The sequence below is a fragment of the Emys orbicularis genome, chromosome 2 (assembly GCF_028017835.1).
Source record: "Emys orbicularis isolate rEmyOrb1 chromosome 2, rEmyOrb1.hap1, whole genome shotgun sequence".
NCBI lineage: Eukaryota > Metazoa > Chordata > Testudines > Emydidae > Emys > Emys orbicularis.
The window spans coordinates 180,748,372-180,765,667 of record NC_088684.1 but is presented as its reverse complement, the minus strand read 5'-3'; the positions used below and the strand labels follow the sequence as shown (position 1 = coordinate 180,765,667).

The 17,296-nt window shown below is 44.2% G+C and overlaps 1 protein-coding gene across 1 annotated transcript in view; it reads right to left on the bottom strand.

The window, feature by feature from the left end:
- Positions 1-17,296, bottom strand: part of PLEKHG4B (pleckstrin homology and RhoGEF domain containing G4B) — a 119,711-nt gene that overhangs the window by 85,037 nt on the left and 17,378 nt on the right. Inside the window, exon 3 of the mRNA XM_065399601.1 lies at positions 2,004-2,201. Within this exon, the coding sequence (XP_065255673.1) occupies positions 2,004-2,201 (198 nt within the window). The remainder of the gene's footprint in view (positions 1-2,003; positions 2,202-17,296) is intronic.

The following is a 17,296-nucleotide window of genomic DNA, read 5'->3' as shown; positions in this document are numbered from 1 at the left end:
TCTGCTATCTTGTTACACAGCCCAACCCTCAGACAGAACCCCAATCCTTTTTTAGGTACAAAAATACTGGGAAAGTATATCCACCTCTTTTTTCTTTCCTCCCTGCCCACCAACAAGCATCACTGCTAATCTGAATGCTATCTCTGGTTCTCATGAGCTGCGCATGGCATTTAGCGGCAAACAGGAAAAGTTGCAGCAGTGGAGGGCTGCAGAAAGACAACAACAGTTCCCTTTGGAAGAAGCTAATGATGGTAAAAAAACAACAACTTTTTTTTTAAAATTTAAAACTAAAGGAATGGAAAGCACATGCAGCCCGCCGACAATGCCGAAAACCAGAACCATTCAGCATTATTATTTTAAACAGGTCGGAGAGAATGATTCAAGAGCATCATGCACCAAAGAGTCAAAAGGAAGCTCACCGAACGTGCCAAGCTAGGGGGAGAAAAATGAAACATGGAACGAAACCAGACAGGCAATAGCTCAGTTGGACAGCAAATTTCACAGAAGTTATAGAAATGTAGTGCTGGAAGGGACCTCAAAAGATCATCTAGTCTATCCTCAAGCTCTGAGGGAGGATTAAGTATTTAATACTCTTTTACCAAGTGTAAACACATCAGAAATCTAAATGAAACTACTCAGGCGGAAAAGACAACCCAGAGAAGAGAGAACAATTAGCATTTTCTGAAAATCTCCAACAGCATACAATGATTTGGGGAAAATGAAAAATCAGATTTCACCTATGTTTCTATTACTGGTGCTGAAGAATGGAAAGGAGAAAGGGGAGTTGATTCCCATTCTACAGGAATGGGTTCCTAAAATTCTGTCTTTGAATATTTCTATTGCATGTCTCAAAGGAAAGCTAATCCAGACACAGTCCCATTATGTTTCAGGTTGGGACCACCTTAATAAAAAGAAGTTCCTTGCTGCTAGGCACCAGAAGAGACAGTATGTGATTGATAAATAATTCCAGCTCTGAGGATGCCGAGACTGAATACAGAATAGGGGCAGATGAGAGCTGCATCTATGCATCATTGTGTGGAATCAAACTGTGGATGTGGTAAGTTTATGGACAGAGCAGAGGGCTCCTTTGCATGGATTGATGCTCTTCTCTCCTGCATCATGGACACAGTGTTCACTAGGGTTGCAGTCAGCTCTGAGGAACTGCTGCAGGGAGAGAAGGTGGCCAGAAGAGAGTCCTTGTAGTTACAAAACTTAAATAGGGGAGATATCTTATTTGGAGTGTGGAGGAGCTGACAGGGTGCCTGTACCTGCCATTTGTATGCAATGGTAGTTCTTCTGGGTCTTGACTTCTCTACTACCTGACAGCTATATCATATCAGAGATGCCAGCCAGGAGTGCTGAGACAGAGGAGTACAAGTCCTCTAAGGTTCCCTCTAATGGTCTGTCAATCAATCACTGGAAAAATCCTCCCCCAACTGTGGGGATGTCACCCCTCAGGGACTTAAACCTCTGCGGCCATGAACCCCAAGTGCACAGCCCTAGCCAGCTCCATACTCCAGACACATCACTGGCAAGGATTTTAGTCAGCTTGGAAAAGAAAATAACCACAATAATATCTTTGCTACAATATCTGCTCCCTTTAAAAATACCTTCCAGACTTATGCATTTTTTTGTTATTGCAAATATTTTATCTTGGTCCTCTATCATTTCAGTGCCTGCACTGGGATGTTTAAAATCATTATCAGTTAAAAAGAAGACCATGTTTTCCTTCCCAAATTTTGCTATCAACAGCTTCTGTAGATTGCAGCTAGTTTCCTGTTCAGGTTTTGCAAGTTAACTCCTTTTCCAGACACAGTTTTAAAAAGGTTGGTAAATAATTCTCTTTCACTGTTCTCCTTGGTACCTTTAGAATTTGTCCCCTGCAAAATTTTATTTGCTAGACTAAAAGAGCTCTCTAGATCAGAGATTAAATTCCATCTTATCTCTTTTCCCAAGTCAGGAACAAAGGAGGCCTCTGTTTTGCCAGAGTAAGCTATACTTACACAGGTTTCTCGCTGAATGCACTGTAAGACTCTCTTGGCAGGGACAAGGAAATCAATTAGGCACCTGAGGCCATCTCCTCGATACAGCTTTTCAACTATGCTGAAAAGCTGCCACAGGACAGTGGCAGCTGTGGCCTCAAAAGGCGGGTATAATGCAGAGAGAGTGTTCTGGGTGTAGGTGTCAAGGGACTCGGAGTCCTGAAATAAAAAGCAACATGACAGCAATTTGTGAGAATCAAACACGTAACAGTAAATAAAACACTTTAAAACTTCAATCTATTGATTTCATGGGGTATACAGTGGTGGGGGGCTGTTCTTCTATTTTGCCCAATTTGTACAGTAACTAAAAAGTGTTTTAGCCATTTTTAAAACCATAGTCCAAACTTCTGTAATCTAAACCCCATTCAGCTCTGTTTAAACTTCAATGAAGCTCGACATTTCTTAGAATCAGATTTAGTTTAAACATCTTCACACACGTCCAGTCATTTATCCAAAATATGAAATGCTGGCACACTAAGCTCCAGTCAAAGTGCATTTCTTAATGCTTCCAATGAGTTATAGTCTCTATCCTGAAATCATGTTTTGCAAAAAGGTCTTCACTTGAATTTAGCCTCTGAAGCACATTTTTGAAACATATTTTTGGTAAGGAGAATGGAAGACAGCACCCATAAAATGACATACTCCAAATGTTTTTATATATTTATTTACACACACACACACACACACACACACACACACACACAGAGAGAGAGAGAGAGAGATCATGACATAACATTTATGAACAAAGTTGAAATACCACCTTATGTTTATAACAACATAGTATAAACACCGTGATAGCAACTCTCTAGTAGTTCTGTGAGGAGTGCCTGCATGTAGTGAAAGAATGCTTTTCTTTAAGAATCTCAGTACATATACAGGAATGTCCTTTTTTAGGTACAGAATTTCCTGAGGAAATACCTCGCCTACTATTTCTGGTGGAAATAACCAAGCCTGGATTAAAACAAAAATTCAATTTCAAAAGGGGGCACAACAATGAAAATACAGTCAGGGGAGGACAATTACTCCCCTTTGGAGCTGGCAGCCAGATCTATAGATGAGGCCACTCAACCCCACTGTTTCTTCTGTTATCAGACTAGCAAGAAGACCCCACCCCCATGGTGGGGTAATAGGGAAGAAGCATTTCGTCCCTAGGTCCTGCCCTGGGTTGTGGAGTCTCTCACAGCCTTTGGGGGTGCGGCTGACTAGCTGTGGCACAGGCACGGACTACTGCAGCTGAGGAGGGCCTCGCTTCTTGTGCGCAACAAGCACAGAGCCTGTCCAGACTGTGGGACTCCATATGGGCTGCTGAGCATGCCTGGCAATGTGAGGCTCTTCCCCTATCCTAGGCACAAGGGCACTTGTTCAAATGGTATTTTTATCCCTTGTCTGGCTGCTTTTCTCACCACGATTCCACCAGTTTGTTCCCCTAATGTTGCCCCTTTGCCTAGCTTCAGCTAACATTGACAAATTTCTGCTTAGTACAAACTGAGCACCTTTGACCCTACCCTGATCCTGATAAGCCAGCTCCTTTGTATACACACAGATTCGAACCCTATTCCGCTTGACTTGATGCATTTTTCCCCACTCGGCAATATTGTTCTGATAACAGGATTTTGTCCCATGCAATAAAGTTTTGTTAAGGAGAACTCTTGACAATATATCCTACAGAATTCAGAAAACTGGTACACAGATATTAAAAATCTTGACATTAAGGGGAAATACACGTAGATGACTAACAAATTTTTGTATAAATAATGAGTGTAAATGATAGGGCTGATTTTTTGCTATAAAATGAACTGCTGCTAGAATGAACAATTCTACAGCATGCATGCATGCACATATAAAATGTATACATACATATACAAATAGTTACATATTACCTACGGATTCAGAAGTGACTCCATAGTCCAGAATGAAAGATAATTCCCATTCTAAGCCCGAATTTAGACTGTACTTTCTCCAAAAAGCTGCTTTTGGCATGACATTTCTCATGCTTAGTCTCAGCACAGTGTAGATTTTTATTTTCTAATTAAGGTATATATTATATTAATTTTGAACATTAGAAATTGATTGGACAAGACATTTCTTGATATGAGACTTCGAGAAACAACTATTCTTTCTTCCTGGAGAAAGAGTTCTGTTTGAAACATTTCTGCATCATCTCAAAAACTAGAAATAAACTCTTTGAATACATTTGGACTACAATGGTCTGAAAATGAAGGACATGCATGAACACTGAAGGGATCCTGAATTTATTTTCACTTGTTTAATACTGTTCAAGAGACTGAGCTTATTTTTACAGCTAAGAATTTGGGGCCTGATAATACATTTGTAACCACAGCCTCATGTATTCCATGATTCTTCAGCTGCAGAATTTGCCTCAGTATCCTGCCCTGACTACAGAATTGTGCTTCAGAATCAAAACTGCCAAAAATAAAATTACATTTCTAGCTGATTTGGTTGTGAAAGCAACAGTGTAAACTGAGGCAGTGTTTTTTTGAGTTTGCAGACAGTCTGAAGCAATAGCTCAGTGAGCCATGAACTACGTTAGTTCATCTTGATGGATGGTTGACTTGGAAATCTGATTATAATAGTTTATATGTCAACGTGGTTAAATATTTCACTGCTGATCATTTTTGTGGAAAGAGCTCCAATTTGTTAACCTTTCCACTTAAATCCTCTGCACATTCCTTATCTGATGTACCACCTCAAGGGGCGCTCCAGTAGGCACTGTGTCTCAGACAGCTGTTGTGTCAGCCCTTAGAAGATGGACATGGAGCTGCTAGCCCTGCTGTGCCCTTACACACAATGGAGTGCAAGTACCGCAACTATGATTGGCCTCTGTAGAGAGGGAGCAAAGGGGAACGCGGATTTGTCCACATGTAAGGGGACTGTTGCCCCCTTACTAACATTCAGTGGGGGTGTTTTGATTGGCTTGCTCCCAGTACTAAAAGGGGAAGGGTCGATGGCAAATCAGGAGCCTGAGACTGACAGTCCCCAGGAACAATGGGGAGAGGCCAATGCTCCAGATCAGCCTGATTGACAGGGCGGGCAGGCTAATCAGTGGGTCAGGAGGCGAGGGAGGTCCCGTCCTCCGTGTGAGCTGGAATTGCCTGGGTCAGACTGAGTGGGGCCGAGCTAAGGAGAAAGCAGGGGCCCAAGCTGAGCTGGAGAGCAGAACCGTGCCAGATCCAGAGGGGCCAGAGGCGCAGCCACAAAGCCAGAGCACAGCCAGGAGAGAGCAGGGGCCTGAGCTAAGTTGCTGGGAGCACAGCTGCAGCCCCAAAGCCAGAGCACAGCCAGGAGAGAGCAGGGGCCTGAGCTAAGTTGCTGGGAGCAGAGCTGCAGCCCCAAAGTCAGAGCACAGCCAGGAGAGAGCAGGGGCCTGAGCTAAGTTGCTGGGAGCAGAGCTGCAGCCCCAAAGCAGAGTTACAGAAGCAGCCTGCAGAGCAGACCTGCCCTGGGAGGAGAGCCGCAGCAACCAGAGCCAGAGGGGCCAGAGAAGCAGCCCAGGGAGCTGGAGGCAGAGCAGCAGCAGCAGCCGGGCTGAGGCCGAGTGGAGCTGGAGCCAGGGCTGGGGCTGGAGCCGGGGCTGGAGCAGTCCGGAGCCGGGTGCGGCGAGCAGCTGGGGAGAGTGAGGGGGACCCTGGCAGTGGGCCCAGCACAGGGAGATACCTCAGCCAAGAGGCCTTGCAGGCCAGACTTGGAGGGGGATCGTAACCCTGACAGGGCGGGGGCGACGCTGGGAAGAAGGGTCCTGCCACCTAGAGCCTGAGAGCGTGTGGCCACCGCCAGAGCAAGTGTCCAACCCACAGCGTCTCTGCAGCACAGCCAGGGCCTGAGAAGGAGGCCCGGGACCTACAAGGAACAGACTGTGAACTGCCCTGACGTTCCAGAGACACTGCTTGTGATATTCCCTGCCTCAGAGCAGGGCGATGTGTTTCCTTTAACCTTTTCCATTTTTCCTTATTCTTTTTTAAAAGTAATTGTTAATTAAACAACTTGTATTTGCTTTAAATTGTATAAGATGATCAGTGGGTCAGGGAGGTGCCCAGTGCAAAGAGAGTACCCCGGAGTGGGGACACCCTAGCCCCTGTCCTAGGTGACCACAGCAGGGTTGGGGGTCAAGCCCCCCAGGAATCCTGGGCCCAGCCTTGTCGGGGTTTACGAGGACTCTGCCAGACAGGAGAGTGGAAGGGGAGTCCTCAAGGGCAGGGAGGCCTCTGGGTAAAGGAAGTGGGAGCGAGGACTCGGATCCTTTCGCTAGCCCACTTCACCGGGGTAGTGCAGAAGCCAGGAAAGTTCCCCACAATAGCGGGACCATTCCCCCGCTTACACACAGATGGGGAAGAGAAGGGGAAGAGGGAATATGTCTATGTCAAATTATGAATTCCATTTTGTGAACATCATGTTATATTTCAACCTCCACTTTGACTGTAACATTCAGGGTGGTTTAGAGCACCTATTTTGTTGCAAGTACCTGACCCTTACTGGTCTAGACCTAAAATGTAGGTATACCTAGCTATATTACTCAGGGCTGTGAAAAGTTTCATGCCTTGTGTAATGTAGTTAGGTCAACCTAACCCCACTGTAGATGAAGCTGAATTCTTCTATCAACCTTGCTACCACCCCTCAAAGGGGTGGATTTACTACAGTGACAGAAAAATCCCTTCTGATGCTGTAGTAAGTGTCTACGCTACAAAGTGTAGCTGCAAGCGCTGAAGCTGTGCCACTGTTGTGCGGGTAGTGTAGACATATCCAGTGGAGGGACTATTTCTAGAAAGCTGTGACAGAGCAATCGAGGGCCATCCACACTGAATGGCTCTACCCTAGCAGAACAATAGGTTTTCTACCAGGAGGGCCATCGACTTTGAATAACTCTCTACCCAGAAGCCAAAAGTGTGTTGGAGCCTGTAAATTCTCCAGCAGAAGCCCATGGACAGAATATAGGGTACAGGTTGTTTTAAAAGAGGCCAGCATGTTTGCTGGTGACTTAGGGCTTGTCTACACTACAAAATTAGGTCGACCTACAGACACTGCAGTAATTCAATTGGCTGTTGGTGTCCATACTGCCCTCCTTCTGCCGGTGGTGTGCGTCCTTACTACGAGCGCTTGTACAGACTGAATTGAGACTCTGTGGGGCACTGATAGCTGTGCGGGGCTCATAGCTGGAGCCTCCCACCTGCCCTGAGGCAATAGCCAGAGCTGTGAACCAAGCACTGGGCTCAATTTCACAGCATGGAACCTACCAGCAGTGAAATTGACATTCTTGTGAGTTTCAGGGCTACTTCTGGCTCAGAACTGGAGCCACGAAACTGACAAGAATATAAATTTAATTGCTGGTAGGCTCCATGCTGTGAAATTGAGCCCTGCACTGGGCTCATAGTTCCAGCTGTCACCCCAAGGTGGTGGGGGTGTGACGAGTTCGGTCACAGAGATCCCATTGGGACTGTCACCTGATGTGCTGAAACTACCTCTGACCCTGTTTTCCCTGACAGCTTGGGACTCCAGAACCCTGCCTGGTTGAGCCAGACATGCTAGCCTGCTGCAACACAGACCCAGTTCTGGTCCATGCCCCCAAACCAAAAACTACTTAGCAGGTCACCAGACACCCAGTTTCCAATGGGATCCAAACCCCAAATAAATCCGTTTTACTCTGTATAAAGTGTATATAGGGTAAACTCATACATTGTCCACCCTCTATATCACTGATAGAGAGATATGCACAGCTGTTTGCTCTCCTAGGTATTAATCACTTACTCTGCATTTATTAATTAACAAACATGATTTTATTAAGTATAAAAAGTAGGATTTAAGTGGTTTCAAGTAATAACAGACAGAACAAAGTAAGTTACCAAGCAAAATAAAACAAAACATGAAGGTCTAAGCCCAATACATTAAGAAACTGAATACAGGTAAACCTCACCCTCAGATGTTCCAATAAGCTTCTTTCACAGACTAGACTCCTTCCTAGTCTGGGCCCAATCCTTTCCCCGATACAGTCCTTGTTAGTTCCAGCAGGCATCTTAGGTGAAAAGCAGGGGCTGTCTCATGACTGGGACCCCCTTTGTTCTGTTCCACCCCCTTTTATAGCTTTGGCACAAGGCAGGAATCTTTTGTCTCTCTGGGTCCCCACCCCTCCTTCTAAATGGAAAAGCACCAGGTTTAAGATGGATTCCAGTATCAGGTGACATGGTCACATGTCCTGTGAGACCTCAGCCTTCATTCTTCCAGGGCTGGCCCACACACACCCAGGAAGGTTTGCAAGTAAACAGACCACTTACAACCAATTGTCCTAGTCAATGGGAGCCATCAAGATTCTAAACCACCATAAATGGCCCACACTTTGCATAATTACAATAGGACCTCAGAGTTATACTTTATATTTCTAGTTTTAGATACAAGTATGATACATACATACAAATAGGATGAACACACTCCGTAGATTATAAGCTTTGTAATGATACCTTACATGAGACCTTTTGCATAAAACATATTCCAGTTATGTTATATTCACACTCATAACCATATTTCCATAAAACATTATGGAGTGCAGTGTCACAGGGGGCTCCAGCTGTGAGCCTGCCACCCGACTGACAGCTGGGGTGGGGTGCAGCTGTGAGCCCACTGATGGGCTCAATTTTACAGCATAGAGCCTAATCAGCAGTGAAACTGACTTTCTTGTCAGTTTCATGGCTCTAGCTGTGAACCCCAGGCTGCTGCTCTGAGCCAGAGGCAGCCATGAAACTGACAAGAATGAGAGCCAGTAGCCAATGTAAGTAACTCATTTTCTACATGGACACTGTGTCACTCTAACTACATCAACATAAGTGCTACGCCTCTCGTGGCGGTGGAGTTATGTCAGCGTGTAGCAGGCCACTTACTTCAGTGGAAGCAGCATTCTAGTGTAGACACTGATATAATTAGGTCAGCATAAGCTGCCTTACATTGCCTAACTCTGTAGTGTAGAAAAAGCCTTAGCCACACCCCCAAGTCATCAACCAACACCCTTTGGGACCATGGAGTCCCATGAGGCACTGTAGCCAGGACCCTAGTTCACTGCTCAGTGGAGGGGTAAATTTATATCCTTCCCTTGTCATGCCTGGATGTGCTGAGGATCCAGTCCTCATCAGTCCAGCACACCTGCACACAACAAGGCAGAATTTTGGCACAATCTTGATAGGGAAGATATTATCAAGATCATGCAATGCACAAAGTCCCTGACAAAGCACTGTTCAAAGTATTTAATAATGACATTCTGATAGCGCAGTAACACAGCCAACAAAGAAGACTGCACGAGTTCAACAACTCATCAATCACCTTAGGCATTGGAACACACTTTGTTTAGAAGACCATTTGGCCAAGACTCTGTGTTATCCCCTACCCTTTTAAAAAAAGTACCAAGACATCTCAAAAATCCAACTCAAGATGGTGCGAAGAGATTTTGGTTTAATTTCTCATCCAGTTTCTCATTTCAATTCAATGAGACTTTACAGATGAACAATAATACAATGCCACTGTATGTGCTCTGTTACATGGGGAGGTGGTTTGTGCTAGAGTTTATATTGTTTATTTTGCATTAATTTGTTAATAAAGCCATGCCCTAGGAAAGGGGGTGAGTTTTGACCCTAAATAGCATGTGAATTTTGTTTTAGTGACAGCTGGGAAGGCCACCTGTTTACATAGAGCAGCAGGAATTTTCTGTACCACATGATACTCTGTACCACATGAAACATGCAACACAATGCAGTAAGTGTTGACAATTGGACTGGAGACGTGGGAACCATCGAACCACTCTGTGCTCCCCATTGAGTTACCAGCGTCTCTTCTCCCTCAGAGCAGGGAAAATGAGTCTCTCTTCGTACCAAACAGCCAGCCGTGGGAGATGAAGAAGAGGAAGACCATGATTCAAAACTGTATTCTAAACTAGCATCTTCATTCATCTGCAATGGGATGTGTGCTGCACTCCAGGGAGCATTCATAGGCTGCTATGGGAGAGTAATGTCTGTACGCTGCCATCCCTCAGGAGTTTGGACAGGGGGCGCCAGCTCAAGCTCCATAGGATGTTCAACACAGGCTACCTGAAGAATATATTTAACCAATATATTCCTGATCTGCCTTGCCACTGGCCACACCCCCTTGTCAGTTGGTCCCCTGGTGGTGGCAGTGATGTTTTAGGTCCCTTTAACACTGCAAGTCCCTTTATGTGAACCTTTTTACCAGATTCTGGGTCCTGGCTAGAGGTGCGGGGGGAGCAAGGGGGAGTTAATTCTATTTTGCAGAGGATTTAGATATTTTGAAATCTGGTTTTGTTCCAATTAGGAATGAAAACCAAAATTTTTGAAAGTCTCTGTGAAAATGACTGGAGCCTGGCTCTGGGACAGTCCCACCTAACAGCTGTTTGAGCTGGAGCCACAGATCCTGGAAGCCCCATGGGTAAGCTGGCAGGAAATCAGGCAGGTTTCAGACAAATGTGCCTGGCAGGCCAGGTTCCAGCCTAGGTTCCATTGGAACTCCACCAGAAACTAACAGTCTCTGCAAGACATTTTAATTTTGATGACTTGGCAAATTCTGATGAAAGTATGTCCCACTCTTTTTCCAGCCAGCTTTAGTCCTGGGCTTATCTGCCCCATATCCCTAGGTCCTTTTCTGTATCCCTGTCTAGAGATTGGCTAGTAGTCTAGCAAGGACCTAGTCTAGAAAACACTGTTTTCCAACGTGTTTAAAAATCTGTAAATCATCAGTCAGAATTGCTATAACAGTGTTTTTTAAACAATTCCACTGAACCTTTTTGAACGGTCTGCTACTGCCCCTCTTCCTGGGGCAGCTTTTCCCATTTATCAGATAGTAGTATGACAGGACAGCAGCCAGGATAGGAAGTTTTGTTGTCATCCTGCGCACTGTATGTGGGTGAAGAAATAATTATTTCATCCTCTCAACTTTACTCTTTTTCCTTTAATCATGAGAGATTAAAAAAAAAAAAACCAGGAAGCTTCTCTTCCTGTTTAACTTTGTTTCTAATTGAACTGGTTGGATTTAGAGCAGTGACTAAGACCTGTCAATGGTCCTAAAAATATTAGTATGTCCTAAGGGCATCTCAGCTACAATAATCTTACTTGAGAGGGTCTGAACATTGTCCTAAAAACCTCTCCCTCTCTCTCACACACCATGCACTGGCCATATTTAATAATAATTCAACTAATAAATGAAGAGGAAGTCTCCAGTAACCCAGTAAGAAAATCATGTTTAGGAAAAAAGTTCAGAAGTATTTTTGGTTAGAATAAATTAATACAATAGGTCACTTTAAAGGTTGTATATGTACTATGGTTTTATATTAACTCTTTTCTTCAGTTTATTCTACAGATGTTTAAACAGCAACACTTGAACTGAGTTTGATTAAAACAGAGCATACTGCAGTTAACATCCCATAAGAAGCATTAACTCATTACAAAGCCTGGGAACTCTCCTTAGCCCTTCCTCCTTATCCCTTCACCAATGTCAGTATGTAAACAAGAGAACAACAGCATTGCTAATGGACCTGTTGTGAAGACCAAGGAATTAGTCAGTTGAAAGAGAATAAAGGCCTCCTCTTATACAGCCCATGTGGGACAACTAATGTTCATCAAACACCATCTAGTTGTAGGTGTTTGTTCAGCTTTAAGCTTGGGTGAAGAACAAATGGAGGAACCCCTGCCCAAACTGAAATGAGAGCTGTTGCAGACTCAGAAAAGCTGAAGTGAATCCTACAGCTGCCTGTGAAGAAATCATTAGGCAGATAAAAATAAGAAAAGAACAGCTAAAGTTGTAGCTTCCAAAGTCAGACATGAGGGTCACACACTTTGCATGGTCTCCTAACAGTTCACAACCCCCACTTTGTTGTGATTTATCTTAGATATGGAGGTACCGCCTAGTTAAGGCCTGGTCTACACTAACCCCCCAATTCGAACTAAGGTACGCAACTTCAGCTACGTGAATAACGTAGCTGAAGTCGACGTACCTTAGTTTGAACTTACCATGGTCCAGATGCAGCAGGCAGGCTCCCCCGTCGACTCCGCGTACTCCTCGCACCGAGCAGGATTACCGGAGTCGACGGCGAGCTCTTCTGGGTTCGATTTATCGCGTCCAGACAAGACGCGATAAATCGAACCCAGAAGTTCGATTGCCTGCCACCGAACCAGCGCGTAAGTATAGACAAGCCCTAAGACTAATGCTTCTAATAGGCCAGAGCCCAAGGGCATGATTCTTCACTGTGCTACACTTGTTACAGTAGTTTTACACCAATGTAATTGCACAGGAGCCAAGACAGTTGTACAACACTGTGGAGAATCAGGCCCCATGTCTTTTCCTTTCTAATGACATAGTGAATGTCTTGCTGTTTTGTTTTCATCTCCTGTAAATTCAATTAACAAGCAATTTCTAGTCATCCAGCAAAGAAGATACAAGCAACTATTGTGCTTGTGTGTGTTTATTTGCATATAAATGTTTACATTTAAATGCAAATTAGAAGCAAGCACATGACAAGTTGCCAAAGTGAAACCAAACTTTCAGTGGCTTACAGTTTAGCACTCAATAGTTAAAATCTAATCACCTGACAAACTCAAAAAGATAACTGACATACTCATCGGTATATTATGCCTGTCCTATTTCTGACTTTAAATGGATAATTCATTAAACGTGATACTTAGTTTTCTTATAATTTACAAGCAGTGATTGCAGTAAGATCACAAACAAGCCTTCCTTGGCCAATATTGGCAATGATTCAGCAGTTAAATAAATTTCCCCTTCCCTGTGAAAAGCATCTCTCTCTCCTAATGAACTGGAGCAGCAAAGTCCTCATCCATGTTTCCAGCGTGTTGTTCAGAAACAGGCACAACAAAGAGGTAGATAGATCAAACGGAATTCTGGCACTTTATCTCACATTTCCAGAATTCTCTGTGCTAGAGGTTATCCCACAATACACATCAGAAGTTTCCATTAAAGCAGAGAGCCTGCAAGCAGTGTAGATCTCAGGGAGAACACCACACTTCTAGCGACACAGCGCGCTGTTACACACAAGCACTGACACACGCACCAGCACAGTGCACGCCACCAAAACAGATTTGCGGGTAACACTATGCCAACCAACCTTTTACGGGTGTGACTTTTGTCTATGGGCAAACCCTTGTATATAGGGCAAAATCCTGCTCTTGCTATTACGTGGTCTATATGGGGGAAAAGCAGAGCGGTAGGAGCCAGGATGTTCCATGAGCAATCCTGCCAGCATTGAAACTTGGAGAAATGGCACCAAGCTCTCAGGACTTTACACAGAAAGCTGTATGTCCTGGACCCCTAACATTTTCTATGACAGCAGGAGTGCTCTAAGCACAGTCTCATTACTCTCTCAGTTAAGATCCATGCACAAAGTTGATTGATTAACGCAACTCAGTGCAGCAATCAGATCCTACATGTTCTATGATTCCACTAAGCAATATTGCATAGCATAGCTGGTCTGGTGGCCTGGTAGTCTGGCCAGGAATCAGTTGTTGAGCCTGAATGAGCATTTGCACACACATAAGCGAGCAGGTGCATAAGAGAGACGAAGACTGACTGGAATTTAGAAAGCATTTTGGATTCATCTGGATAAAAAGCTCTGAAAGCAACTCCTCCTCCTTTGTGAAGATTAAGGCAGGCTGGACAGCTACAAGAATGCTGCTGTATATGGGGCAATAGAAATCAAAGTATAAAACTGCAACAGGTAAAATATTCAACATGATGCATTAGATAGCCTTCATATCCTGAACAGCCCCACTCCCTCTCCCTCCCCCTCCTCTCACATGCACACAAAATGAGGACCTTGCCTCTTGGAAGACTTCCATTTATTCCAGTTTTAATAAAAAATAAGTATTATTTTGAATTGTGTGCAGCCAACCTAGAGTGACAACTACATATGGAACGAGAGAAAGGCATGTGAAAAGTATTGTTTTTCAAACAATTTGAAAAGTGGAACTGTTGTCAAGTCAGGAATGTGTCTGCAAAGATGCTTGGGAACACACCAGGAATGGAAAGCACCTTGAGGGAGGAATTTTCTAATAACTAAAAGGACTGTTAATCAAACTGTTTGCCAAAGCAAAAAGGTCTTTCATTTAGGGATTAAGGGTCACTTTAAAATGGCGCACACACAGGCCAAGCCTACCTATTTAAATTGTATGGATTTAAGGTCAAGGACCGTGCTTCATTTGTTTGTACAGTATGCTGGAGCCTCAATCCCAATTGAGGCCTTTTGGCTCTATTCCAATGCAAATAAATAAGGTAAAAATGATAATTCATAATGTTAGAAAATAGCTGTATATTTTCTCTTTTTGTTCCAGGAAGAAGGATAAGTCATTCTGAAATAAATAGTTTCAACGAGAATGTACAACTTCTTTGCACAACTGACGAGGTGTATTATGGGGCTTTTTGTTTTCTTTTGAAGCAGAGGCATTAGCTATTGCCAGAGGCAGAGCCCTGGGCTGGATGGGCCACAGGTTTGATCTAGCATGGCAAATCGTACACCTTTTGGCATGAATGAGTAACAATGTGAGAATGACTTATGTTTCTCTAACACCCCCATTCATTCACAAGGAACTCAGACACGACTGGTGTACATACAAGAACCACTTGACACACCACTAAATTAAAAAGAACAAGAGTACTTGTGGCACCTTAGAGACTAACAAATTTATTAGAGCATAAGCTTTCGTGGGCTACAGCCCACTTCTTCGGATGCTTAAATTTGTTAGTCTCTAAGGTGCCACAAGTACTCCTGTTCTTTTTGCGGATACAGACTAACACGGCTGCTACTCTGAAACCTGTCACTAAATTAAAGCTACCTCTGAGGGAGAAGGCAATAATCATTCCGCACTAGTGAGTTCACATGGTATAACACCGTTTTGGCCAGTAAGTGAAGAAAAATATAGTCAGTCAACACCCCAAGGAGATTTGAGAGGGCAGGAATGTAGAGTCAAATATGTAAATGTCTCTATGCACTATGAAATAGCTAATGCAGAGGCACAAACTGGGGGTTGAGAAAATCCCTTGTCTCAGCCCATATATACCTATGTGGTATGCATGAGGTCTTGTCTCAGGCTCACATCTTGGATGTTGTTTGTCTAGCATACGCAAATTTTAGGAATTGCCAAGGTTGAGTGTGTGCAACGTTACCTCTTCCCTCTTCTGCATCTGCATTACAATGCAATCACTTAATGATACAATACCATACTACTTTTCTACAGGTTGAAAGGTTTGCAGTGAGTAAGGCAAGGGCTCACAAGAACCCTTGTCCCATTCACTGTGCATCTTGGGCTCTGTTCCTGTGGCATACACAAAACCCTAGATGAAGTCACATGTATCTAAGGCTGTAGAAAAAATTTTATGAAGTTACTATTGTGGCAAGGCACTTCCTTTGTCTCGCTGGACCAAGCACTTCCCCCTCTGGCGATGGTGGGCCTGGGGTAAATCAGCCCCACCCCACTCTGGGCAGCGTTTGTCCTCCCCCCTTCTGTGCTCCTTTGGCCATATTTCCTGGGTAGGCCTCAGGGTAGGCCTACGGGGTGATCCTCCACCAAACAAAAGGGAAATAGTCCCAAACACATAAAAACAAAGGGCGATACCTTCCCCTGCCTTCTCACTGGGGCTGCAGGTTGCCCTGTAGCCTGCCCTGGGGTGTCAGTCCTTCCCCTAGTAGACACTCAGACTTTTCTGCTTCCCCTTTGGGGAGAAGCGCAGCCTTCCCTCCTGGAGAAGCTTACTTCCCTGCTGCCACTAGCCTGGTAGCAGCTTGTCTCTCTCTCCCTCCTGGTTTTAAAAGGTCTCAGGCAGCCCTTAACTGGATCCAAGTATTCCTAATTGACCTGAGGTAACCCCTTCTCAGCTTATAGGACTAACATATCTGACTTCCCACACCCTCTTGCAGCCGTCCGGCCTGACTTTGTCATATATCCCGCCTCCCTGCTCAACACCATTGGGCTACTTTGTCACACTATGCATTGTTAGAGAGACCAGATCATACACATACATTGGACAGAGCTCAGGTTGAGTACCCAACCTTTCCTTTGGCATCTCATGACTTCTGAGTGTTTAACCATGCATCCTAAATGTTCCTATCACATAGCTGTTTAGTTTTTTTAATATGGATTTATGTATAAGGTGGTTTAGAGTAATTGTTGTGACATCAATTGGTTATTGAAGGCATTTGTTTAACATGTTATCTGTATGTAACTACTGCCTTTTCCTTCTTGTGTAACTCTTGTTTTAATTTGGGATGAGAAAGACTGTGGGAACTTGCCAGCGTCAAGGAGGAGAATAAATGTCTGTTTGTCAAGGGCGGTCATGATTTAGTAGAGTAGTCCCAGTGTCTCAGCAGATTACACTGAAACCATAGGTTCTGTTCGGATTCATTTCATTCTAACTTTCTACTTTCCCTCTCCACCTCTATCCTCTCACTACCATAATGCTCACTTTAGAAAACAACTGTCTTTGTGTTGGGTCCCAGTGCATAATTCCTTGTCTGATTATGGAATTTGTCCTCCACCACCACAAATGAAGCATAGGGTGTCCCAACACCTGTAAATAATCCACTGGATAGTAGTGGGAAAATTCAATAATCAGACCAACAAGGAAACAAAGCACTGGGCTCATCAAAGAGTCAAACCTGAGTTTAGGGAGAAGACACCAGACGTCGTTGGAGGGAGGGGAGAAGCAAGAATGCCAAGGAGAATTAGGAGTCTTAGAGCCAGGGGGGAAGTGGGAAGGCCACTCAGCAAAGTGGGAGAGAAACAAGCACACTCCCAGCCAGTGACATGTACTGCCATCCACCACCAGCCAATGACATGTTCCCACCACTGACGTGCAGTGACACATTCCCCTTACTCATCCACATCCTAACCCCCAGACAGTGACATATGTTTCCTACCCATGCCTCAGTCTTTGGCATTACTTGTGCCTATGTGGTTTTGTTCAACCCCTACCAAGTACCCAACTTTGAACTGAATAAAAACCTTTCCTGATCATAAAACCCTGTGGGAGCCAGTTCATTGGTTCAGGTTTCCAAAGGGATTCTTTAGGAGGAGGAGCCTTTAAGAAGATAAATGCACTCCAACCTGAATCCATTCACCACCTGCCAAAATCCACCCAGTAGACTGCTACCCCTCCCCCACCCCTAATACAATCCAAAAGAATATGTTCCAATTTGGTGTTCCTACATTGAACCATCCTATGTTCGAATGCAATGATCTTGG